The 26,458-nt window shown below is 40.4% G+C and overlaps 1 protein-coding gene and 1 long non-coding RNA gene across 2 annotated transcripts in view; one reads left to right on the top strand and one right to left on the bottom strand.

Moving 5' to 3' along the window:
* Positions 1–2,703: 2,703 nt before the first annotated feature.
* On the bottom strand, positions 2,704–26,458 carry LOC138970794 (cholinephosphotransferase 1-like). Its single transcript, XM_070343330.1, has 8 exons — positions 26,039–26,458; positions 16,249–16,396; positions 11,835–11,976; positions 11,289–11,373; positions 10,607–10,741; positions 8,758–8,916; positions 8,160–8,285; positions 2,704–7,099 (listed from the first exon to the last, which is right to left on the bottom strand). The coding sequence occupies exons 1-8, from the start codon at positions 26,315–26,317 to the stop codon at positions 6,938–6,940; spliced, it is 1,236 nt and encodes a 411-aa protein (XP_070199431.1). The 5' UTR covers positions 26,318–26,458; the 3' UTR covers positions 2,704–6,937.
* LOC138970801 (uncharacterized) overlaps positions 24,779–26,458 on the top strand; it is a 101,992-nt gene continuing 100,312 nt past the window's right edge. Inside the window, exon 1 of the long non-coding RNA XR_011457071.1 lies at positions 24,779–25,314. This is a non-coding gene — a long non-coding RNA (uncharacterized lncRNA). The remainder of the gene's footprint in view (positions 25,315–26,458) is intronic.

The following is a 26,458-nucleotide window of genomic DNA, read 5'->3' as shown; positions in this document are numbered from 1 at the left end:
TCCCCCTTTCCCCGTCGCGATATAACCTTGAACGGTTGAAAACGACATTAAACTGACACCAAATAAAGAAAGTGTTGGTGAAGTTACCCGACAGGTAGTGACTTTAGAGGAAGGGGATGGGTCCTCTAAATTTACAGCTCGTCAGACACCCCAAATAACACTTATATGAGTTGCAGCTCTTTCAGAATACAGGGCCCGATTGGTCAAATATAAGCCATATGGTGCACCAAAATGGTAATAATACAAAATAAAAGGTTTCATACAAAACAAAGTCACAGGGCATAAAGAGTATTGTTTTCTTTATTTGTCACCTTTTGTTTGACACATTCTATTGTAAGACAGCAGACTTAACGAATGTGGGAACACTGACATTCACGACAAGAATTAATGTTGACATTGTTTTGTCACACTAACACTTTCATAACAGAGTACTTGTATTCACAAATGTGGGAAGATAACTACACCTACAAGAAGAACTCAACATTTAGCATCTTTGACAGACAAAACATAAAAACATTGTCTACAGTAATAAATACAAGATGGTGGTGTTCATTTTTGAATTCCAAAACTTTGAAATATATTTTTTTTAAATATGGAAACGTCGTCTACATTCATACCCAGAAGTTACACGTTATCCTACATCACCTTGAAAACTGAATAAATATTCACAAGCATGAAAGTACACCTGTACTTACAACAGAGAGCAAAGACTAGGATAAGAAAACACTTACATCAAGATACACACAGAACACTGAAGGGAGCACATTTTGACTTGAAGCCTCCCGTAAACCATCACAGATACTGTCAGGCTTTTACACACCGTACACACACCCTTTCATTTAAACAGGATGTTATCAAGCGGTGAGTGTTTAAACTTTCTTTCTTTTCTTTATTTGGTGTTTAACGTCGTTTTCAACCACGAAGGTTATATCGCGACGGGGAAAGGGATAGAGCCACTTGTCAATTGTTTCTTGTTCACAAAAGCACTAATAAAAAATTTGCTCCAGGGGCTTGCAACGTTGACCTTACTGGGAGAATGCAAGTTTCCAGTACAAAGGACTTAACATTTCTTACATACTGCTTGACTAAAATCTTTACAAACATTGACTATATTCTATACAAGAAATACTTAACAAGGGTGAAAAGATAAACAGAATCCGTTAGTCGCCTCTTACGACATGCTGGGGAGCATTGGGTAAATTCTTCCCCCTAACCCGCCGGGGGTAGTGTTTAAACGAAAGGGTGTTTGTACTGTGTGTAAAAGCCTGACAGTGTCTGTGATGGTTTACGGGAGGCTTACTGTGCCTTTAAGCATGATACAATGTATTACCAACATACATCAAACGGGAGGGTCTGCAGAAAGCAAAAACTTATCTGTCCCCATTCAAAATCATCAGAAACTAGCTCCATACTCAAAACCGATCATCTTCCTTTGAAGTTTTTTTGTCAGAAACACTTATTACCTCTGCTTTGTCATACTATACATAGGCAAAAATGAACAAGTACATGATATATTTCCGTCCAATTTCAACTTTCAACAACTTGTTTCTCACAGACAAACAAGGGCAATCATATGACTCTCCTGATTGTTAAAGACCAGTCGAATTTTGGTTAAATCTGTATTCATTTCACTGTGGCAGTGACTGTGCACAGCCATATAGACTGGGACTGAACGCTTTGTGGATTAATGCCCCAGAGAAAGCATCATGGTATTAGATTGATGATAAAAAAATTATATCTTCCAAGCTGGCAAACAAACCATCAAACAAAAGCAGTACAAAGACAGTTGTGTTTTTTTCTCTTCTAGTAAGAAGCTGAAGAAATGTACGTAAGGGCATCAGCTTGGTTCAGATTAAAGCTCGGCTTTTTTCTGATTTGTAAAAATCTTAAAACTAAAGGTTAAGTGTACCTCCTGACAAAACCATTTAAAACTGACTTGACACTCATTCTACTTTATCCATTAGTACTTAAAATACCCATTAACAAAGAGGACCCCCCTCCCCCCCAAAAAAAAACAACAACACACAAACATACAGTGCAATATTGTTCATGCACACAGTTCCACATCCAAAGATGACAGTATAAGGGGCAAGTATTTTTGAGTAAGTGCAAGGAGCTTCTGGCACGACAGTGGAACCCCCTTCCTCGCTTTCAAGACCCTCCATTTTAAATTCACCCCCCTTTTCACACTTGTTTTTCACATTTTCTGTTAGTAAGCTCTGTAAATTTACCTCATTCGTCTTCTTCTGTGTTGCAACTCCAACATACACTTGTGATTTGCACCATACCCCCCGCGGGTTAGGGGGAGTCCCATATTGGTTGGGACGAGAAAGAATTTACCCGATGCTAACCAGCATGTCGTAAGAGGCGACTAACAGGTTCTGTTTCTCCTTTTACCCTTGTTAAGTGTTTCTTGTATAGAGTGTGGTCAATGTTTGTAAAGATTTTAGTCAAGCAGTATGTAGGAAATGTTACGTCCTTTGTACTGGAAACTTGCATTCTCCCAGTAGGGTCATATATTGTACTACGTTGCAAGCCCCTGGAGCAATTTTTTGATTGGTGCTTTTGTGAACAAGAAACAATTAACAAGTGGCTCTATCCCATCTCCCCCCTTTCCCCTATCCCATCTCCCCCCTTCGCGATATAACCTTGAATGGTTGAAAACGACGTTAAACACCAAATAAAGAAAGAAAGAAAGATTTGCACCATTCGGTGTTGACATCGCATACAACCGTTTCTGCCCCACCCTTTTGGGCAGCCATACTCCGCTTTCAGGGGATGCATGCTTGGTACATAGGTGTTTCTATAACCCACCCAACTCTGACATAGATTATAAGATCTGTTATGTGCATAATTGGTCTTGTGCTTACGTGTATGTACAAAGGGGGATAAGGCACATAAATTGAACTGGGCATCAGGGGCGGGGATGTGGCTCAGTCGGTAGCGCGCTGGATTTGTATCCAGTTGGCCGCTGTCAGCGTGAGTTCGTCCCCACGTTCGGCGAGAGATTTATTTCTCAGAGTCAACTTTGTGTGCAGACTCTCCTCGGTGTCCGAACACCCCCCGTGTGTACACGCAAGCACAAGACCAAGTGCGCACGAAAAAGATCCTGTAATCCATGTCAGAGTTCGATGGATTATAGAAACACGAAAATACCCAGCATGCTTCCTCCGAAAACGGTGTATGGCTGCCTAAATGGTGGGGTAAAAAACGGTCATACTTATAAAATTCCACTCGTGCAAAAAACACTAGTGTACGTGGGAGTTTCAGCCCACGAACGCAGAAGAAGAAGAAGAACTGGGCATCAGAAAAATCTCCATTAGAACACTCAACGTTCCAAATGGGAGGCAGACGTCTTATTCGTGGCTATTTTCCCCGTTTTTGACACTTCCTCTTTTTAAGACCCGATTGTTTTGGATTGTTGGAGGTCTTAAAAAGGGGGGGGGGGGGGGTGTTCCACTGTATATACAGCTGTGTGTGGGGAAGGGGAGGGAAAGACAATGCCGAGTCTTAACAAACAAGCTTTTATATACATAGCGTACCAACGACCCTGTCACCTCCTTTGTAGTGGCTAGGTGACCCCCTTCCTCCCTCCCTCCCTCCCTCCACAACGAGCGAATAACCAAATCTACTCCCTAATGGACTTCCGATTCTGTGGGACAGAAACACCATCGCCGAGGGGAGGGCAAGACAATGCTGAGTATGTTGGCTTGTGTGGATTCTGAGACTCCTACAATCAGATGTCACAAAATTGATAATTACACGTTACCCAAAGTTTCTGATTGCAAGTAATGTTCTTTGTTTTGATCTTTGTACATTTTAACAAAATTATATTCTATCAAATCAGCACCGTAACCAATACAGACTGCTAGGAACACTAGCAATTGCATGTATACAACCTCAGGATTTGAGGGTCCTAGTATCTTATGTGATATAGTTACATAAATGCAACTTACAGCCCAAAAGCCAACCAGATATGGAATTGGTTATAACTCAAGATTACAGAGCATGACATAATGGCGTTCACAGTCAAAGTAAAATCATAAATCAGTTTACTTAAAGCTATCTGGCCTATACAGCATGCCTGCTTCTTAAAATCTGAGTTGACATAGCGGCTTGCTTAGGACAGAACATTTTATTAAAGCGGATACAATGTATTGAGATCAAACAAAAGAAGTTAAATGCAAAAGTACTTTGACATTACCACTGTAAGTTAATCATAAACAAAATATACTTTTAAAGTATAAATGCACACACACATACATTGATGAAGCAACGGAAAATCAATAAACTGCAGTCATATTTGCATTACTACTGATGCTTTAAGTTCTTCCATGAGAGAGAGAACAAAGAAGAGATGAGAGAGAGAGATAGAACAAAGAAGAGATGAGAGAGAGAGAGAGAGAGATAGAACAAAGAAGAGATGAGACGGATAGAAGAGAAGAAAAGCAAGTAAGAAGAAGAAGAGAGGAAGCTCACCTTTATTATCACAGCTTAAATAGGGATGCCAGATTACGTTAAACACACAACTGGATTGGATGCATGTATTTATCAACATAATCATGTTCTATGGCTGTAGCATGAACTCTTTGTAACACTGTTCTACTAATATGGCTGACCAATTGTGGAAAACTTGCAGATTTAAAGGAAGTAGTTACCACGTAACTATGAAAACTAATTAGTGTTCTGTATTAGTACAGTACAGCTAGAGGGTCCGAAGACAAATTAAACAGAAGAGTTATTTCCTACATCCCAGGAAAAAAAATATTTTTCTTTGAAGTCACCATACGTGTCACAAATGTCTCTCATCCCTACATACAAAGCGTTCAATCACAAAAACGTTAACATTTAACTTTCTGGCAGTGGCATTAAATGGATAAATAAACAAAGTAATTAATCTGTTCGCAAGACCTACGTTGCATGGAATAAAATCATAAGGAATTCTGGTTTGTCGTAACGATAGTTGTAAAATCAAACTTTCTTTCGACAAAATCATAATGAATTCCTGATCATAACTTCATGGACATTTGTTGCTAAATGACCCCGAGGTATAATGTAAACACAAAATTTAAATGATATAATATCATGATAATTAGTTCTATAGTCAACGAATAACAAATAATCCCTACTTGTTCACCAATCTACATATATGACTACACATTAAGTGAAATGACATATACAATATGAAGATAAATGTGTTCAAAAGGTAACGAGAGAACCAATTATCCCTAGAAATGCCACCTGATCCTTTGACTTCATGTACCTAATGATTCATTATTCCCGTTAATGCCAATTACACATGTAAGTCTTTCTTTCTTTCTTTATTTGGCGTTTAACGTCGTTTTCAACCACACAGGGTTATATCGCGACGGGGAAAGGGGGAAGATGGGATAGAGCCACTTGTCAATTGTTTCTTGTTCACAAAAGCACTAATCAAAAATTTGCTCCAGGGGCTTGCAACGTAGTACAATATATTACCTTACTGGGAGAATGCAAGTTTCCAGTACAAAGGACTTAACATTTCTTACATACTGCTTGACTAAAATCTTTACAAAAATTGACTATATTCTATAGAAGAAACACCTAACAAGGGTAAAAGGAGAAACAGAATCCGTTAGTCGCCTCTTACGACATGCTGGGGAGCATCGGGTAAATTCTTCCCCCTAACCCGCGGGGGGAGCAAATTAACATAAGTTTTGATTTTTACTTGAACTTAGCTGAAGGAGACAAGAGTTGTGTGTATGAAAAAGACATATCTACCCAGGGCCAACTTACATACCACAACAATTTACAAAGCACAAAAAACATAGCACTACTCACTAACAACAAACACTGTTATAATACACAATTACCATAATGTGACAGCACAAATATATGAATATTCAACACATTTGTTCCTCATATATCTGAAGCAGCAGATATAATATTTTATCCATACCGTACACCACATTGCATACTCAATTGTACTTGAAAAACTCCCTTGGAATCACCTCAACAACATACACATTAAAATTTTGGTGGACACATTTCATTGTAGCCGACACATGAAAATCTGTTTTCTCTTGTCTTAACTTATTCACATGTGAATTGAAATTAAACGTTCCACTACTTTGCACGATTACGACCTCTGACGGGAATGTGTACAATGAAAGCACAGTCAAACGTTCGGTCACAGTAGAGAGACCAGTCATGCTTATGAATGCCCTTTATGTCATATGCAATGCATTCAATAGTGATTTCTGATCATGTGTGCATGTTCAGAATGTTGTCTTGATTTTGCATGAACAAAGAAAAAAGCCAGTGCTACTAATTTTTTTTTTCTCCTGCAAAAGCATACCTTAAAGATTTTCAATGCTAGTTCTGTAATTTGTAACAGGCACATTTTCAGATTTAGGTAATGCTCCAGAACATGAGGATGTGTTCATAATGTGCCTTCAAAGCCAACAATGTCATTGTACACACAAACAACACATGATGAGACTACAGGCATATTTGTTCATATTTAACACCACAGCAATGCGTTTCACAACATACCACATGTGGACATCCAAGAAAGTATATGACAGCAGATTAAATTATGCAGGCTTTGTAACAAGCATGTCTAACGTTCATCCTTAGTAATGCTGAAACATTGTTTCCAGAAATACCCCTAGCATCAGACATACGCCACACAAAGTAAACGATAGTGGTATTCAGCATACAGAACAACCACAAAGCTAATGTCAGTTTGGTGAAGTACAAAAATAAAGCTGACAATAAATAAATTATGCGCTTCCTCACCTCACAGTTTTTCACACACACACACACACACACACACACACACACACACACACACTTCCACTCCCTCACCATCCAGTACCCAACACACACAAGTACGTGAGAGGTCGCTGCTTGCTCCTCAGAGTTGCCACCATTAAATAAGCTAAACGGACACACATCAATTGCTGCCTTTTGTCTGAGGGGTCTCGGAGAGGAGCTGGGGGACTTTGCTTTGCTTTGGTGGTTTGGAGGTGATGGTGAAACAGTAGATACCGAGGAAGGAGCAAATCTCTCGACACACAGTGAAAGAGTAGCGACACACGTCCACCGTCACAAACACCTGAAAGAAAACACAGCATTTGAACAAAAAGAGAACACAACAGGTACCAGGTTTGGTATATTCTTAATCAATATTTCGACAGCTTGTCGCTGCCTTCTTCAGGATGGTAAAAAGAAAGGAATGACTGACGTCATGTTATTTTAGTGTGTGTGTGTGTGTGTGTGTGTGCACACTGTTGCTATTGTACATCGCCGTGAGCTCTAGTGAGAAGGGGCGATTAATAAGTGCTCATTGTTATTATCATCATGATGGATATTACGTCACTCTTTCGCGTGCATTCTTTTTTTTCGTGTTCTCGCACACACACACACACACATTTTCTCTCTCTCTCACTCTCTGTCTAAATATGAAAACAAAGCAATCGGTTTTATGAATCCAGCTGCTAGTTTCCCTCAGCAATTAAGTATGGTTCAATGTGATGCCCTTCAATTCAAATCAATCCAGTTGTTTCTTGTTCCCCTCATCACGATTTCAAATTCCAGTTAGTACTAAATCTTTTCATTCAAGCATCTAAATTAGCCGTCTCAACACATAATTCCCAATAAAATGCTAAGAATTAAATTCACTTCAAAGCTAATAACAGGCTGGATACTGTTTTTTGAATAACCACAGAATTAATAAAGAAATCAATCAAAAGATAAATGAATACAGAAATAAATACAGAAGAAAATAACGATACAAATCATTACAACCATAATAAATATAAAAACTCAAATGACAAATGATAGCTACAAGTAACAAAAAGTTATACTCTGACACATGATGCACTAAAGGCAAAGAGCAGTTAGACAGAACAATCCACTGACAACACAACAAACGTACTTTTTATTCATTTATAGTGGAACCCCCGTTTATGAGCCCTTGACCTGAGACCACCCACCATTGTAAGACCTTGACCTTGCTTGCTCAGATTGTCTGTTCATGACCTCTATAAATTTACCTACATTTTAAGACATTTTATCACCTTCTCAGCTTTTGTTAGTTTTTAACTTCCACTGTACTTACATAGCAACAAACATATCTCTATAATGAATGCATCAAGATGGAGAACTTGACTCACCAAGGCCAGCCAGAGTATCAAATACTCGCTGATGACGGAGTTAAAGTACTGGTTGACTACCAACATGGCCGGTCCTAGCATGCCACTGTCCCATAAATCCATCTCACTCTTCGTCATGTGGGCCACCTGAAAATAACTATTACTGTGAAAAATGTTTACTTTCACTGCAAAACTTTAAACGAGACATTGGTCAAACATCAGCTATTGGAAATGAAATGGATAAACAAAAAAAAGCGTTTACCCTCACACACACACTGTCTCTTTCTCTCACTCACTGTCTCTCTCTTGCCCTTGAATAGCCCAAACCAGAAGACCAAAAGCAATCAAGAAGATGTCAAAGTTTTCCCCATTCCCTTCCTCCTTCCACACATACCTCAACATGCTGCAACAACTATAAACCCAGCTTAACGTTTTAATGTTACCTAAGTATTTGTTCATCCAAGTATTTGTTAACTACCACCCAAGTCATATTCTCACCCGACCTCGTGAATGTGTACACACACACACCAACACAAACATCTACCAACGTACACAGGACAATGACCATTGGCTAGAATGCTACATGTCGAAATAACTTCTCGTTCTTCTTCCAACTTACCACAAGCCTATTAGTGACCTTGGCTATAAGAATGCCAAAGACCAGGATGTAGAGAGAGGGGTGGTTTTCATACACATGTGTGGGTGACTTAAAGGCCACCATGACAGCTAGACCAATGACAATGGCCATGGGAAACAGTGGGAATATCGTGCTAGTCCCCTGAAACACAAAGTTGTATGAAAAGATTTAAAAGCACAAGAAAATAGGAGACACCATTGAATACAGAGTATTTTATTACACAAGGTTTGGAATTCATCCTGATATTGCCGTTAAAAAGACATCCATTCAAATCATGTATGCACACCCAAACATAATATAAAAGAACATTCTTTATTTCTTTATTTGGTGTTTAACGTCGTTTTCAACCACGAAGGTTATATTGCGACGAGGGAAAGGGGGGAGATGGGATAGGGGAAAGATGGGATAGAGCCACTTGTTAAGTGTTTCTTGTTCACAAAAGCACTAATAAAACAAGAAGAGCAAACGCTCGATCGAGTCACTTTCGCAGTTCTGAATATTATATGAGGCATCAGATGGACAGGAAGAAATTGCTATTCACAACACAATGAGTCACGTTCACATAAAATTTGAGCCCGGTCACTTTTATAGTTTCCGAGAAAAGCCCAACGTTAAGTTGTGTGTTGCCGAACAGAAAAGGCTAGTTATCTCCCTTGTTTTTCTGATAACGTTCGTAAAAGGCTACAGATGTAAATACTTTGATGTAAAGAATAATCCTACAAAGTTTCAATCACATCCGATGAACTTTGTCAAAGATATAAAATGTCTAATTTTTCCTTTGACGCTGACCTGTGACCTTGAAAAAGGTCAAAGGTCAACGAAACCATCGTTAAAGTGTAGAGGTCATTGGAGGTCACGACTAAACAAAATATGAGCCCGATCGCTTTGATAGTTTCCGAGAAAAGTCCAACGTTAAGGTGGTGTCTACGGCCGGCCGTCCGGCCGGCCGGACAGACTAACACTGACCGATTACATAGTCACTTTTTCTCAAGTGACTCAAAAATTGCTCCAGGGGCTTGCAACGTAGTACAATATATGACCTTACTGGGAGAATGCAAGTTTCCAGCACAAAGGACTAAACATTTCTTACATACTGCTTGACTAAAATCTTTACAAACATTGACTATATTCTATACAAGAACCACTTAACAAGGGTAATAAGTGAAGAATTTTATGGGTGAGAAAAGGAAAGTAAAAGGACTTTGGGGAGGCAGAAATAAAGAAACAAGAAAAAGACGGTTCCTAATTAGGTTCACGGCATCGAGAGTGATGCGACCTTCTCTCAGAAGTTAGTGGAGAAAGCTCCCCCATCCACCACCCGGGGGACGCGCCTCTACGCCAATTTGGGGGCGCGAGGTATAAAAGAACAAAAAGAGTCAATGAAATAAATGTAAATAAATGCTGAGAAACAATCAGGATAACCAATTCATCTCTTTCTCTCACACTGCCAGTCTCACGCATGCACACACACTCCAACACTGATACTCGTATACATCTGCTCTCATATTCATCACCATTCACCCCAACCCCAACTATGCAAAGACAGACACTAAGACAGACAAGGCAGACACACACACACACTCTCTCCAACACCAATACTCTGACACATCCGCTGTCATGCATCACCCTACCCCACCCCCACCTATGCAAAGCCAGACAAGACAAGACAAGACAAGACACAGTCAAGACAAGACAAGAAACACACACACACACACAGCATTTAAACAATCTTATCTGAACCTTGGGCATTGTCCAGTTCCCTCCACATTCTATGTCACAAATAACTCACACAACCATCCTACAACATCAGCGGATCTAACTTTGCACTTACAGCCACTGTGGATTTATTTTTGCCAATGCCGCCTTCCATGAAGATGATGGTAAAGTTATCCTTCAGCTGCAGGATGAAGCCAAAGATGCTGAACGCCACAGGTAACATCTTTACCTGTACTCCCAGCAATGGCACCTGCACGAAGACAAAACATTTTTTGTAAAGCCCAGAGCCACTCGCATGGTTATTACAGTGGAACCCACCCACTTTTCAAATCTAAAATAAAATCTGCCGTACCTTTTTTTTTTTAAAGCCCAGAGCCACTCGCATGGTTATTACACTTGAACCCACTCACTTTTCAAACCTAAACAAATCTGAGAAAATCACTTCAGATGAGGCAGTCTTCACATGGAGGTAGATTTACACAGGTTATGAACAGAAAATCTGAAGAAAAAAAAGGTCTCGATTGGGGGAAGTCTCAAATGGGGGAAGTCTCAAATGGGGGAAGTCTCAAATGGGGGGATCAACTGTATCTTTTCTCTCTTGTGTCTAACTTCTTTCCATTCAGTCTGAAATCGAGATTCCACTGTATTCTTTTTGTTGATGTTTTTCTTCTGTTACTGAGGTACTAATTATTTTGATTTACAATTATTTGAACTACTAAAGATTTTGAGATCAAAACTTTGCATCTATGAAAACATTTTACATGCATTAAAAATAGAAAAGAACAACAATCACACACCTTGAGTGCCCATATGTTGGGGCCAAACAGTGCTGTCACCAGATACACCAATATAACCGACATCTGTCCCTCTGTTACGTCAATCCTGAAATGAAACACACATTTTTCACCTTCCAATGACTATTTTTGCACACATGCTGTTGAAACAGACAGCTTTGTTATCTTGCCAAAAGTCTGCTACCCTCTGAATTTACCAAAGAAAGAAACACAAAAATGTATGGATAATGGCATAACCATCTGATGCACAATCTCTCTCACTCCCCTTCTCTCTCCTCTTCACACACAGGCAAACAGTCTCCCCCCCCCCCCCCCCCCCCCCCCCATCCCTTCACTCTCTCTTGTCTTCTCTCCCACATTCAAATGCAAAAGTACATCTGGGGGTAGAAATCTGTAAATCTGTATCTAATTTTCAAAAAAACAATTTGTCTTTCTACATCCACAAGACAAGAAAAACTGCTGCATAGCCAGAAGAGACAACTCTGAAACAGCATCTGCATGTGCAATCACCAAAGGAAATGTGCATGTAGCTGCCAGGCTCATACTCACAAGCCGAAGCGCAGTGTCCCAGAAACGTAGGTTTGCCAGTGGGCACAGTAAAACAAGAAGAGCGCCACCAGATTTTCAAACAGCAGCAAGTTCATCTCGTTACCCAGGTTCAAGACCATGCAGGCCCCAAGGGTAACAAACACTGCAAAAAGAGAAGAGTAGGAATAATACAGTGGAACCTCTCTCTCAACATCCTCCATTATAAGACTCTGTACGGACACAAGACTTTTTTGTTTTTAATTAGTATTAATTTTTTCAGATGTTTTCTTCAAAGTGTCCCTAAATTGACAAGAGTACCTCTGTTTTGAGACTCCCTCTCTTTCAAGTCGACCTACACTTCTCACATTTGTGGAGGTCTGAAAAAAGAGGTACCACTAAATGTAAACAACGAAGTGACTGTGGTAAGATGAACAAAGTTAAAAAAACAAAGGATTACTGTACTCACCGATACAAAGACGACACAAGACGATTATATAGTCTTGTGTCGTCTTTGTATCGGTGAGTACAGTAATCCTTTGTTTTTTAACTTTTTTTAGAGGTACCACTGTAAATTGAAACCAACTGTTAAGACTTTCCCTTGTTAAGACCTTGCTATTTATAGATTTTCTGCACAAAACTCTAGTCAATTTATCTCAAATTCAAGACCTGATTTTCTGAAATTTTTAGTATGTGTACTGTAACCCGTTCTTGGCCAGTCACTTATACTAACAGGTGTGGAATCTTATCATTTAACAATGTGCATCATGAACAAAACACTGGTGCATGTGCAACCTCTGTAAATAATTGGTTGTCAACACTAAACCAATAAAAACAATTTCTTGTGCATGAAGCAAAGTTGAAATAATAAACCAAAAATCGACATGAAACATAAAACAACAGCTTATACCGCAAGTTGTTTGTTTGTTCGTTCATGGGCTGAAACTCCCACGGCTTTTACGTGTATGACCGTTTTTACCCCGCCATTTAGGCAGCCATACGCCGCTTTCGGAGGAAGCATGCTGGGTATTTTCGTGTTTCTATAACCCACCGAACTCTGACATGGATTACAGGATCTTTTTCGTGCGCACTTGGTCTTGTGCTTGCGTGTACACACGGGGGTGTTCGGACACCGAGGAGAGTCTGCACACAAAGTTGACTCTGAGAAATAAATCTCTCGCCGAACGTGGGGACGAACTCACGCTGACAGCGGCCAACTGGATACAAATCCAGCGCGCTACCGATTGAGCTACATCCCCGCCCCATACCTCAAGTACTATTAACACTTTAGCGTGATATATGATGTAGCAAATATATCACATACTTGGACAGAAAGCTGTGCCGGTGTCACGAACTGAAAACTCTGCCTGAACAATCCATCTCAATGCGCATGCGCTAACATGGGGAGATTAACCAGGTCGTGAACAACCTAACCCTAAACCATGGTTCGTTCGGTCAAAGGGTCGCATTTTCAAGTCCAAGATTGGCGCATGCGCATTGACCGCATTGAGAGGGATTGTTCAGCAGAGTTTTCAGTTCGTGACACCGGCCCCATCAGAACATGAAATTTTTTCAGTTGCATCCCTGTTATGGAGTGGTATAGCCCGGTTTTTAGACAATCATAAATGCCTCTACACAACTCTATAAATTTAGTATTTGTTTACAGACTTGAATGTAATCTGAATAGTTGTCCGCTACAGTAGCTTACAAGGCACAAGCGCACACGCACTCACACACGCAAAAACCTGGTGTTAAATGGATCTTGACACTGCCAAGACTAATTATTATTAGTTTACAAAGCTTTTTACATCACAAAATCATTTCCGGGCTTCGACCAGTACCCTAGGCCGACAACACCGCAAGAAACTCTACAGTCCAAGACGCAGACACCTTTTGGCTCAAACAAAGCAGCTTAACAGGTAAGACGAATAGGTATTCTACTGTACGTTACCCTACTGCCATCTTTCGGCTTTCAAGATGTTGGTATGGCTGTAAGTCCTTCAGACGACTGACAAGGGTGCACCAGTCCTCACGACACCGCAACCATTGCTTGACGTAGTCCTTGATCCTTCCAGTTCGTCTCGGCGGCTAACTGTAGAACCCTGCCAGCTCTCCATGCCATGGTCATGTCCACAAGCCGCAGTTGACTGGTTCAGTTCAGCCTCCGGCGATGAAAACCCCCCCAGTTGGAAACACTCAAAAGAGTGTAAAGCCAACATTTAGTACAGTCGCCGGCCTGGCATGAATATGAAAATGGAAGATATCACGTAGACTGATAGGGAAAGTTCGTCAGTCTTCATCCTTCTTCAGTCAGATACCTAAAACAGGAGCCCGTCTGCTAAAGTGTTACGAAAAACATGAGTCGAGCTTGGCTCCTTGACGGCGACTGATTTTACAAAGTCGTTCTTGCTATGACATTGCCAGTGAGCTGTCGTCTGCATCACTTGCACGTGAAAAACCTTGTCGGTTACACACAGGTTCAACTGCGGTCAACGCGACGGTATGCAGCCTATAGCCCTTTCCAATGTCTGACCATCGCTATAGTCTATTCTATTTACAACAATACACATTAGGCCAAAATACGAGTAAACCGCTTCGTAACATCACCCCCTTTCCTCAAAAGAAAATGAATTGTTGAAAAAACGATGAAATTTTCTGAATCTCGATCAGAGATTATCCAAAAAGTCAAAAGAATTATATACAGGGGTCATGTCCAGAAGCTGTGTAAAAAAATATCATGAATGAAACCGCAAGTGACAACAATCATCCTCAACCCAGTCTAGACAAGATGTCTGCCTCCAGATTGTCAGTACCACAGATTGGCATGACCGAGAACTGGTATTCCTGCAACGCCAACGCCCACCTCATCAACCTACTGTTTGTGGTCTTGCTGCGTTGCAAATACGTCAACGGTCTGTGGTCAGTCTCTACGACAAAGTACCTGCCTGTCAGATAGCGTGAGAACTTATCTATCGCCCATACCAAAGCTAGACATTCCCGTTCTATCGCTGAGTACCTTGTTTCTCTGTCCAAGAGTTTCCTGCTAGCGTACATCACTGGGTGGATATGACCATCATCTGTTTGCATCAACACCCCAGCAATGCCTGTTCCTGACGCATCAGTTCTGACCGTGAACGGTCTGTCAAAGTCAGGAAGAGCTACCGCAGGCTGTTCTGACAATCTCTGTTTGACGGTCTGAAATGCTGTCACACTGGTCAGTCCACTGGACCTTTGCTGGTTTGTTTTTCTTTGTGAGTTCAGTCAAAGGGTTCGAGTCCCTTATTGGGCGCCAGATGTTATGGAGTGGTATAGCCCGGTTTTTAGACAATCATAAATGCCTCTACACAACTCTATAAATTTAGTATTTGTTTACAGACTTGAATGTAATCTGAATAGTTGTCCGCTACCGTAGCTTACAAGGCACAAGTGCACACGCACTCACACACGCAAAAACCTGGTGTTAAATGGATCTTGACACTGCCAAGACTAATTATTATTAGTTTACAAAGCTTTTTACATCACAAAATCATTTCCGGGCTTCGACCAGTACCCTAGGCCGACAACACCGCAAGAAACTCTACAGTCCAAGACGCAGACACCTTTTGGCTCAAACAAAGCAGCTTAACAGGTAAGACGAATAGGTATTCTACTGTACGTTACCCTACTGCCATCTTTCGGCTTTCAAGATGTTGGTATGGCTGTAAGTCCTTCAGACGACTGACAAGGGTGCACCAGTCCTCACGACACCGCAACCATTGCTTGACGTAGTCCTTGATCCTTCCAGTTCGTCTCGGCGGCTAACTGTAGAACCCTGCCAGCTCTCCATGCCATGGTCATGTCCACAAGCCGCAGTTGACTGGTTCAGTTCAGCCTCCGGCGATGAAAACCCCCCCAGTTGGAAACACTCAAAAGAGTGTAAAGCCAACATTTAGTACAGTCGCCGGCCTGGCATGAATATGAAAATGGAAGATATCACGTAGACTGATAGGGAAAGTTCGTCAGTCTTCATCCTTCTTCAGTCAGATACCTAAAACAGGAGCCCGTCTGCTAAAGTGTTACGAAAAACATGAGTCGAGCTTGGCTCCTTGACGGCGACTGATTTTACAAAGTCGTTCTTGCTATGACATTGCCAGTGAGCTGTCGTCTGCATCACTTGCACGTGAAAAACCTTGTCGGTTACACACAGGTTCAACTGCGGTCAACGCGACGGTATGCAGCCTATAGCCCTTTCCAATGTCTGACCATCGCTATAGTCTATTCTATTTACAACAATACACATTAGGCCAAAATACGAGTAAACCGCTTCGTAACAATCCCTTACCCTACCAACAAACAGCTTTTCATATTACATTACAATCAAAAGCTTGATTCCTCATGTTCTGAGGAAGAAAGGGCAGAACTTTTCATTTTTTTCCCTTATAGTTTTCTTGACACCCACCCATGGAGACGGAGTCACAGCCATGGTCAAAGAGCTCCCCCAGGGGTGTGTTAGATTTGGTTCTCCTGGCTTGCTTGCCGTCAATGGCATCCAGCGACTGGTAGATGAAGAGACCGAGTGCCGCTATGAATAACGCCCACCCTGGGATCTGAAAACCACGAGATTAGACATAGACTTAGAAAACCTCAAATGAGAAATGAATGTGTGGTCTATGCATTATATGACAACATCAAACAAAATATGACATAACTAGTTATAGTACAATAAATTTCAGTGTGCACACACAACTAAAACACCTATACATGCATAACCATCATAATAATTCATTTTCAATCCATCCTCTCTAATTTTCTTTTTATACTAAATTGTTATTTTTCTGTATAACACCATCAGTGTTAAAGGCAATGTTTTTGTTTTTTTAATGTATAACATGTCATTACATCTTTGGAACTACATGTAAGTGCAAAAGATTTGTAATTTCTACAAAGTAACATAGAAACACCCAGATTAAGCTTGAGCTTCTTGTTGATCCTTAACATGTATTATTATTATGCATTATCCATATATTGTTGAATAAACACTGTTTAAACCAAACACCCAGCCTCATTTCTGAGCAAAGTATGTCAACAATGCAGTGATTAGCATAATTATCATCCTTTAGTGGGTTTAACTGTTACCAGATAAGATGCTGCCTGATATTATAGCAAAGACACTCAGAGATTACAAAATAAATGGACCCATCGCTACAGTTCATGTTGATTATAAATGTGTAAGTATATAACTATCTCAGTATCTGCTTTAACGATGACAGAGTTCCACAGATATTGCCGATTTCAGTCAGATAGAACAAAGTGACAATGACATACACACTCATTGTTAACATTAATTTAGAGGGAAAACAATAGTCACTTGCTTCAACAACCTCAATTCCAGAAAGAACTGAGTGGTATGCATCAATTTAAGATCATTCATAAACACTGCATTCATGATTGTGTGCTAGCACACAGACACATTTTGTTTGTTTGTTTATTTGTTGCTTAACGTCCAGCCGACTACGCAGAGCCATATCAGGACGAGGAAGGGGGGGATGAAGGGGGCCACTTGTCAAGCGATTCCTGTTTACAAATGCACTAACCCATTACTTGTGTCCCAGCAGGCTTTAGTAAAACTAAATTAATACCTACTGGAAGATTACCAGTTTCCAGTATGTTAAAATAGGCTTAACCTATCTACTGCTGGACTTACATCAGAACACTAACAGATTAAACTATACATGAATCGCGAGACAAGCGGCAAGAGAAGAGATTTTTGGAAAAAATACAGGTGAATGAGCAAGAAGGCAGAAAAAAGAAAAGAATTCATGAAGAAAAAGAGAGCATGACAGGAAAGAGGAACCAAAAATCTACCTAACAGCAAACTAGAAAGCTCCTGCGGTTCCAAAAACAGGAGAGCCCTTTAATTTCATAACCGCAGTGCCCCACTGCGGGAACACAGACACATTTAAACTGCAATACGTCACCCAGAAACATAACCAAATATATTTACCAACATTTTGTGCGCAAAAGTATATATATACCGGTACATGTACAGTCGAAGCAGAATGTTTGGACATTGAAAAACAAGCTTGGACTGTGTTACAAGTTTTTTTGTTGGGTCGATATATTTGTGAATGTATTGCTTTGTCAATAACAAACGTTCCAACAACCTACCTTTCTTGTTTTTTGACCCAGAAACATAGTCTGAATATTCGTTAACACAGTCCAAGCTTGTTTTTCAATATCCAAACATTCTGCTTCTACATACTTTTGCGCACAAAATGTTAGTAAAATAAAAGGGTTGCTGCATTAGAGATTAAAAAAAAACCTGTTCCTCCACTTGCTGTTTCGATTCTTGTTTATGTAGAAATATAACTTGTACTTCATCTACATGAGTAGCAAGATCAATTAAAACACCAAACAAGATGCTGTAACAATTCCCAACAAGGAACACTATTCCTCAAAACAGACAAAGAAATAAATGACACTGCAGTTTGTGTGACACCATGGCTGGGCTTTTCCCTATGTGCACTACAGTTTGTGTGACACCATGGCTGGGCTTTTCTCTATGTGCACTACAGTTTGTGTGACACCATGGCTGGGCTTTTCTCTATGTGCACTACAGTAAGGCCTAAAAAAAAAAAATAGGTGTGGTTACGGTAACCCGACCTACCCTATTTTTAGGGGCCGACCCTATTACTTTTTATTACATTTGTCAAAAAAACCACAAAAAAACCAAGAGAACGAGTGCAGAAAACGCAATGAAAGCGAAAGCGCCCGAGTCGCACACTTATTTCCCTGTCAAGTAGGTTTAATTTGTACACATTAGAAAAAAAAGTTTAAAAAAAAAGTGATTGCCTACCTTCCTACCCTATTTTTTTGTGTGGCCTAAAACCACTTGTCAGACCCCCAATCCTCCTTCATGTAAACCATTTTCTCAGATTTTCTGCTGTTCACAACCTGCATAAATAATCCAGAATTTTAACACTCCCTCTCATTCAAGATCTGTTTTTCTCAGATTTTTTGGTCTTATAGATCTATTATCACTATTGGATGGGGGGGGGGGGGGGTCACAGAAGTGCAATATAGGCAAACCACAGTAAACCAGCTGTTGCTGAGAACAATGACCCATGCAACTACAACCTTAAAACTTCCAACCCCTCACAATGACTTTTTCCTGTCTGTTTACCAAAACAAACTAACTGAAGGTTGCTATGAGTATGACCTGGTGCTGATTGAATGTCCCTGAGTGGATGTTGTTATGAGTGCAGTTGTCAACTCAGAGTGTGAGCACTGATAGAACAGTGGTAGTCATCACTTGTTTGCAAAACAGAACACTGTTACCCCCCCCCCCCCCCCCCCCCCACCCAGTTAACCGCCTGCCAGAATTGCCATCCACCCCTGTTACACCCCTTGAACACAATGCTGCCTATGACTATGAGTATGACGCATACATATCTGTTTCCATTTCTCAGTACTGGCTTTCTGCAGTGTTTTTAATGACTAACTAAATCATTTTTAATGACTAACAGTTTTAAAAACAAAGACAGAAAATTAATGTACATATGTTACCACCCCGCACACCAAGTGTTGTTCCTAGCTGCTTTTAATAGATTCTTCTCTTTTTCCAAAACTTTGATGGGACCTGGTAGCCTACAGCAGAAACTTGTTCAGCCCAGAGAGTCCAAACAATTGTGCACTTGCCAAAAACCTAGTGATTCTGAAAATTGACTAGCAAACTTTACTAGCCAAACCAACTATTTGTTTCAGCAACTTTACTCGCATTTGCCGAGTAGTTGAAAATCTCTACTCGCCAGTTACATGTTTCTACTCGCCATGGTGAGTAAAATACTCGCCACTTTCAGGGCTGTTGTTCCAATAATTAATTAGGTTTAAGACTGAGGCTTGATAATATAACAGTTCAGTGTACACACTGTCTGCTGATAAAACTCTTAATTACCAAGTCCCTTCAGTTCTTAATCCCACTAAGAACAAGTCGCGTGAAGCCATATACCAGTCATCACCAAGACTACATTTAGATAGCCTCACTAACAATACCAAAGGGTGACGCTTGTCTCCACGATTGTCTAGCACTCAAGTCAACACCAACCTTGCTCAAAAACTAAGACAGAAAATTAATGTACTATGTTACCACCCTGCACAACAAATGTTGTTCCTAGCCTCAGAAGGCAACAGGTGGGTTGGACCTGGATTAATGTATAAGTCCAAATGCTCTGGGTCTGTCTGCTTAGTGAGAAAATACAGTGTCAGAAAATGTCCAATAGTCAAAAATCAGACGGTCGACCGGACTATACAGACCAATGCATCAGATCAAAAAAATATGCGTCAATAAACGAAGACTGAGGCCTTGCAACGACTCTGCATATCATACCAATTTCCTACTGTATCAGTACTCACAGTGTTATTCCGAGACTTAATGTCCACACAATAATTAGGTCTGTTGGACCTGGATTGAAAATATGTGGGTCCAAATGTCCTGGCTACAAAAACATTGTTCAGCCAGAAGACCTCCTAATCCTATATTTTCTATAAATCTATGCCAAAACTACAGAACGGTTGACACATCAGGGGTTAAAACAATTCATCAGTGACTGTAGCCTGTACTGGTACTCCATGTGCTACATTCGAGCATGGAAACGGGTGCAGTTCACACTGATAATTACAGCGCAATCAATCAGCCCTAGTAGCTGGTTGGGAACACCTGTTACAGTACTGCAAATGAAGGTGTCAAAGGTTTATGTTAAAGGCACAGTAAGCCTCCCGTAAACCATCACAGATACGGTCAGGCTTTTACACACAGTACAAACACCCTTTCATTTAAACACTCACCGATTGAGAACATCCTAGGTGCCCTCCGTAAAGAGCGAACAAAGAATTTTCAAAGAATTTATTTTTGCATGGTTTATCTTACCCCTGAGCCATCGTGAACCCGTGTGATCCAGTTTCCCTTTTTCACAATGTAGTCGTCAGTTAGTCATTTGAATGCGACTCGATGTGAGCTTACTTACAATAGCACGTTTTTAGGCACGAAACAAACGGCTGTGGTTCACAAGAACTCTAGCGATGGCTTTTGACTGTTGAGAGGAACGGCGATATGCATAAACCGTCGTCTGCTGCGACCCTTGCGTGACCCTGCTTCCGGGCTTTTCTTTTTTCAAGCTTTCACAACTTCGAATTGTACTGATCTTGTCTTGATGAAAAAAGAATTCTTTTATGATTAAAGAATGTTTGTGTAACAAGCTGTCAATTTATTATTTAGATTTTAAAAGTTAGGTCTTGCGCAAAAACGCACCACGGTCCAAAAACATTTTGATAATCATCGATTCACGGCTATCGCCAGTTTACATCGATAGTATGAGACCCGAAGGGAAGTAACTCATGTTTGACCTGAGTTCAGGATGGGTCCAAAAAGTGTTCGAGACAATCTGCAAAATTAATTCTTTAAAAATTGCTCGCTCTTTACGAAGGGCACCTAGGATGTTCCCGTTTGGTGAGCGTTCAAATGGAAGGGTGTTTGTACTGTGTGTAAAAGCCCGACAGTATCTGTGATGGTTTACGGGAGGCTTTACTGTCCGGGCGTGATTTCCGGTATTAAATATTCATAACAGCCGTCCAGCACCAAAACGAGGCGCCATTGTTGTAGAGGACCAAGTCCACGAAAATAAATTCTTTGAAAATTTCTCACGCTCGACAGAAAGCAGCCAGGATGTTCCCGTTCGGTGAGCGTTCAAATGGAAGTATGCTTGTACTATATGTAGACGCTCGGGGAGCTCTGTGATGGTTTACGGGAGGCTTACTGTGCCTTTAAGCACAGTTTGAGCACAAGTGCTCTCTATCTCCAGTGTCACAGGCAATAATCACATGTTATCAACTAGGTCAAGTTCCAAGTGTAGTAATTGCCAGTCTTTCATAGCGGAGATAGTCTTTACTGTTGACATCATTTCACAAGCTTACTAACTCATCAGTGTGGACTCCGAGAAACACAAGTTTGTGTAGGATACCATACCAGTTAGGCTATATCTGACCTTTCTGAAGAGAAAAGAGAAACAGATCTATGAAAAAGTTGCAAAAGAAAGGTTAAGAATAGAGCAAAAATTGTCTAAAATCAAATGCACAAGTCTAAAGTCTATGCAATAATAAGATAAAATGAGGGTCCATGACTCCATCTTTAACACCCTTGTTATCAGACAGATGAATGTTTGTTTGTGTGTCATTGTTGAAACATGAATATGTACCTAGTAGTAGTACCATGTGTGTTACTGTTAGTCACTTAGTGTGTGTCAATCTTTTCCTTTTTAATTGAACAGGATTTTACCATTCTTTTGGATCTGATCATGTCACTTGAAAAGTTTCAACATAAAATAATAATAATAATAATTGTCAGTAAGTACTGGTGTCACATGACTGATGTGAACCAGTTGATTGGCTACGCACCATTTTATAAGCCGCACCCCTGACTTTTAACCAAAAAAATGGGACGAGCCACGTATAGGCCGCGTCACTATATTAGCCGCCGTCGAAAAAAATATAATCAGATCGTGTCAATCAATCAAAACAACCAGGCAAACAAAAGTACGGTATTTGGCGAAATCGGCTCCGAGAATAAACAAGTGAAACAAAGAAGAAAAGTGAAAAAGTTTGAAGAAAAATATCACACACACAATTTGTAACCAACACACACATGTAGTCCCGCCCGGAATAAGTTTTTTTTGGATGATTTACGACTTTAGCGCACATTTCGAGCAGACGAAAACACAACATGGCGACTCTCGCTCCTCCAACTATCGCGAGACACAAAAAAACGAAATCTCGCGCGCGCGAGATCCGGTGTTTCTCTGTATGCTATCTTGTCACGACGACTTGTTGACAAACGAAGATTCGCGAAAGAAAGAGAAAAGCGCCGAGTCTTGAGTAGAGAGCTAATAAAGTACCGGTAATCGCTAATCGAGCGAAATGAAAATCTGTGGCGACTTCCATTAGGTGAATGCTATTCAATTTTAGGTAACGTTTTACTTTTAGCCGCATCTTTTTATAAGCCGCAATTCAAAAAAAATCGCGGCTTGTAGTCCGTCAAATACGGTACTATTAGTGTATTGTTGATTTCCATTCAACAGTGCACTAAATAGGTCAATTTTCTGAGGTAATAGTACTAATACTACTTCTTTGTATTCTGTGAAAATCTATCATTAAACAGGTCAGGTATGCATTACACAATCAGTATCATTAGCACTTGACACAGGGGTGGACATTTTGCTTGAAAACGTGATTAACACTGCACGCGCATAACTAAACTGTCAAAGGTATTGCTCAGCACTGAATGTTCATGTAGATTGCAACTAAGTAAGTTGCAACAATTGCAGTAATGTGTGGTAAAAAAAAAAAAATCAATCAAAATCATTTGTTTTATCTCTCTTGTTCTCATGACAAACTATATTATCAAAGTTCATGATCACTTGAGTTGCAAACAATGTGATTAATACAAGGTATTACTACTATGCACCTCTAATTCTGTGAATAGATACAATAACTGAAGAGCATAAATAAATATAATCACAACATAATTTACCCCTAGTCTCTTGTCTAAACTTCATCATAAATTTTCTTTGTTCACAATGTCCAAAAAAAGCTGTGTGTGCATGAGACATGCAGCTGTTCAATGGATCTATATTGTATTTTGGTCATCAATCAATGAATGTGACAGATGCACATATGTGTTTCATCCGTGGTATCAACATGTGTGTTTATTTATGCTTTTACATGCATGAGAAATAAACACTTTTTACAGCCGAGGCCAATATATATACGTTATTTGCGTTTTTGACCAAAATATGACATTTTACACAGATCGAGACAGTCATTGGTCTCGGAGAACAATGACTGTCGAGATCTGTGTAAAATGTCATATTTTGGTCAAAAACGCAAATAACATTTATGTATCGATCGAATTCCTTTCAGGTACTGACTTTGTTGTTGTTTTGACGATTGAACGAGCACACACACATGCAATCAAACACATACCCTGAGCTACATATTTGGGCGTTTCAGGTTGACCGAAACTTCAAAGAAACTACAAAACACAGGTCATGTACTGACTTTGTTGTTGTTATGACGACTGAACGAGCACACACACATGCAATCAAACACATGACGTGTGTTTTGTAGTTCCTTTGAAGTTTCGGTCAACCTGAAACGCCCAAATATGAAGTGTTGTAGGCCTCCAATGTCACATGGCTCAAAGAAGGGAAATCCAATGTCCAATCGATACATTAAACAATAACAGCGGACCTTTTTACCCTCTAAAATTGACAAAGTCGGATGACTAAATAACAATCCACTTATCCATTGCATGGTAACCAAACTATGCGAACATGCATGAGCAAAACCAATCTAATTTGAAGAAAATTTGGAAATCGTAGTCTGGACACATTTGAGTATTTTTTCCCCCAAATCTTAACACTTTCGCGACGGGACACTGATAAATCAGTAACCGCGCTGACACGCCCATGGACGGGACGCGCATTTTTCAGTACCAGTCATACAAGGTACAAGACTCGTGATTGCTTCCCGGTTTTTGAAGATTGCAATAAATTGAGTTGTTTCCCTTGATACACGTGGTTTTCTCTTCCGGCTTGATCAAATTAGTGCAGATTTGCGTGGTGTTTTCGAACAAAAAAAATGAATCGAAGGCGAGCCTTGTCACGGGAGGAGATTCTCCGGATGTTGGATCTTGAGGATCCTGTAGATCATGATACATCGTGTCGTTTTAGCCTCAAGAAAGCGATAATAGCAGTGATATTGAGGAAGAAACAGTCCCGTTGTTGCTAGTACGAGTTGGCAACTACACGTGGTAGGGGGTGATACTGCTAGACGAACATGTATCTCGGAATCGTGCAGGAGCTATGGGGGCGTGGCAGCACTGATAACAATGGATGGCTGGAGCCTTCAAATCCTTTTGGAATTGTTCATAGGTGTACAGTTGGTACTTTGTTGTGAAAATGTGACTTATATTCAATATGGATTACCTAGACATCATTTGGTGAGTGTTACAGTTTTGTTTCATTTGAGTCAGGATGCTGTGAGTGAATGCGTGATTTGCTTGTTTTTTTCTTTGTACTGTCTCCTTATTTCTGTGTACAATGTTAACAATATTTCAGCTAATTCATAGGTTTTACACCTTGTTTGGTTATAACATTATTTATAATACTTTCTGTTAAAAAATAACTTTTAAAAAAAGCAGTGGAAAATAAAACACACACAAAAAAACATTAAAAAACACAAATTATCCCCCTTTCACCCCCCTTTGCTAAAACAAATCGCGTGACAAACTTATAAATAGCACGACTGAACTGGGCATCCATTTTTGAATTAGTACACAAAATTTGGTGGTGATTGGACTTAATTCAAGCTTGCTAGACAGATTTCTTTACAGTTACTGATTTTTGGGAAGTTTCTTGGTGGCAAGCTTGGGCAGGCAGGACGTTAACGCCGTGGCAGTGCTAGTCACAATAGTGTTAAGAAATAATCTAAATAACTCCAAAATAGGGAGGGTAAACAGGTCTGTTACACTCAGACCGCTGTGAGAAATCGTGTTCCAACGTCCCCATGTTTCACTACTTCTTCTGGATGAACATAAAGACCATTGAATGTACTATTTAGTCCAAAATAGATATTATTCAGGACAAATAATATATATATACAGAGTTGAGTCATTCGATCCAGTTCACTGTTCAACCATAGAAAAGGAATAGGCATCATATGACCTGCCGCTATTTATAAATATGTGTTTACAGTCAACACGTCAGGTTGATGGCATTTTAATGGGCAGAGCAGCTAATATCCCTATCATGAAGTTCACTGCCCATTTATATCTTATCTGCGCATGTTATGGAAGGCTGAACGGTAAGAAGCCGATACTGGCTTCACACTCATCGCAATCAGTATCGCACTAATTGCCCCCCCCCCCCCCCTCTTTCAGCTCTTCTCTTCTTTTTTTTCTTAGTGATAGGTAGCCAACATCAGCATGGTGATGAATCTGCTACGCTTGGGTGATGGTGGTTCCGGTCTATTGCTTGGTCTTCTGCTCTTCTGCGACACACACGCTCTACACACATGTGTGTGTTTGATTTTTCGAATAAGTTAAATCGAATTTGGGGGATAGTCACATACATGTCACGTGAGTATAGGGTGCTGTATTTACTGGCGTGTGTGTTTGATCAACATACTGAACGACTTACTGCAGACTTGGCATCCGGACTGTAGTATATGAGAAGAAATGTGGTCACGATGTTCAGAACCAGCCCAAAGATAGTCAGGAGGTTCGGTGCCACCCACACGGGCACTTGCTCCACCAGCCATTTCCAGAAGGGCTGCATGAAAGGGTCCAGAAGCGATACTCCCCCAGCACTGTACTTGTGTTCCGACAGTCTTTTCAACTGGCTATCACTCAGTATTTTGCTCATCGCCGACTCTAAACCCATCGCCAGGCCGAAGTTTTTCAGCCGGTATTCCGTCATTAGATCGTCTGGCAAGTTTCAGCCCCAGTCAATCGGTGGAAAGTCACACAGATGCGCACTAATAGTTGAAAAAGTGTGACTAATGCGTTCCTTTTTCGGCTTGTGTCATCTTCGTGCAAGTGGTCTGCCTTTCACGTCAGC

This window comes from Littorina saxatilis, linkage group LG7, assembly GCF_037325665.1.
Source record: "Littorina saxatilis isolate snail1 linkage group LG7, US_GU_Lsax_2.0, whole genome shotgun sequence".
Classification (NCBI taxonomy): domain Eukaryota; kingdom Metazoa; phylum Mollusca; class Gastropoda; order Littorinimorpha; family Littorinidae; genus Littorina; species Littorina saxatilis.
The sequence above is the reverse complement of the archived record's forward strand: the minus strand, read 5'-3'. Positions and strand labels throughout refer to the sequence as shown.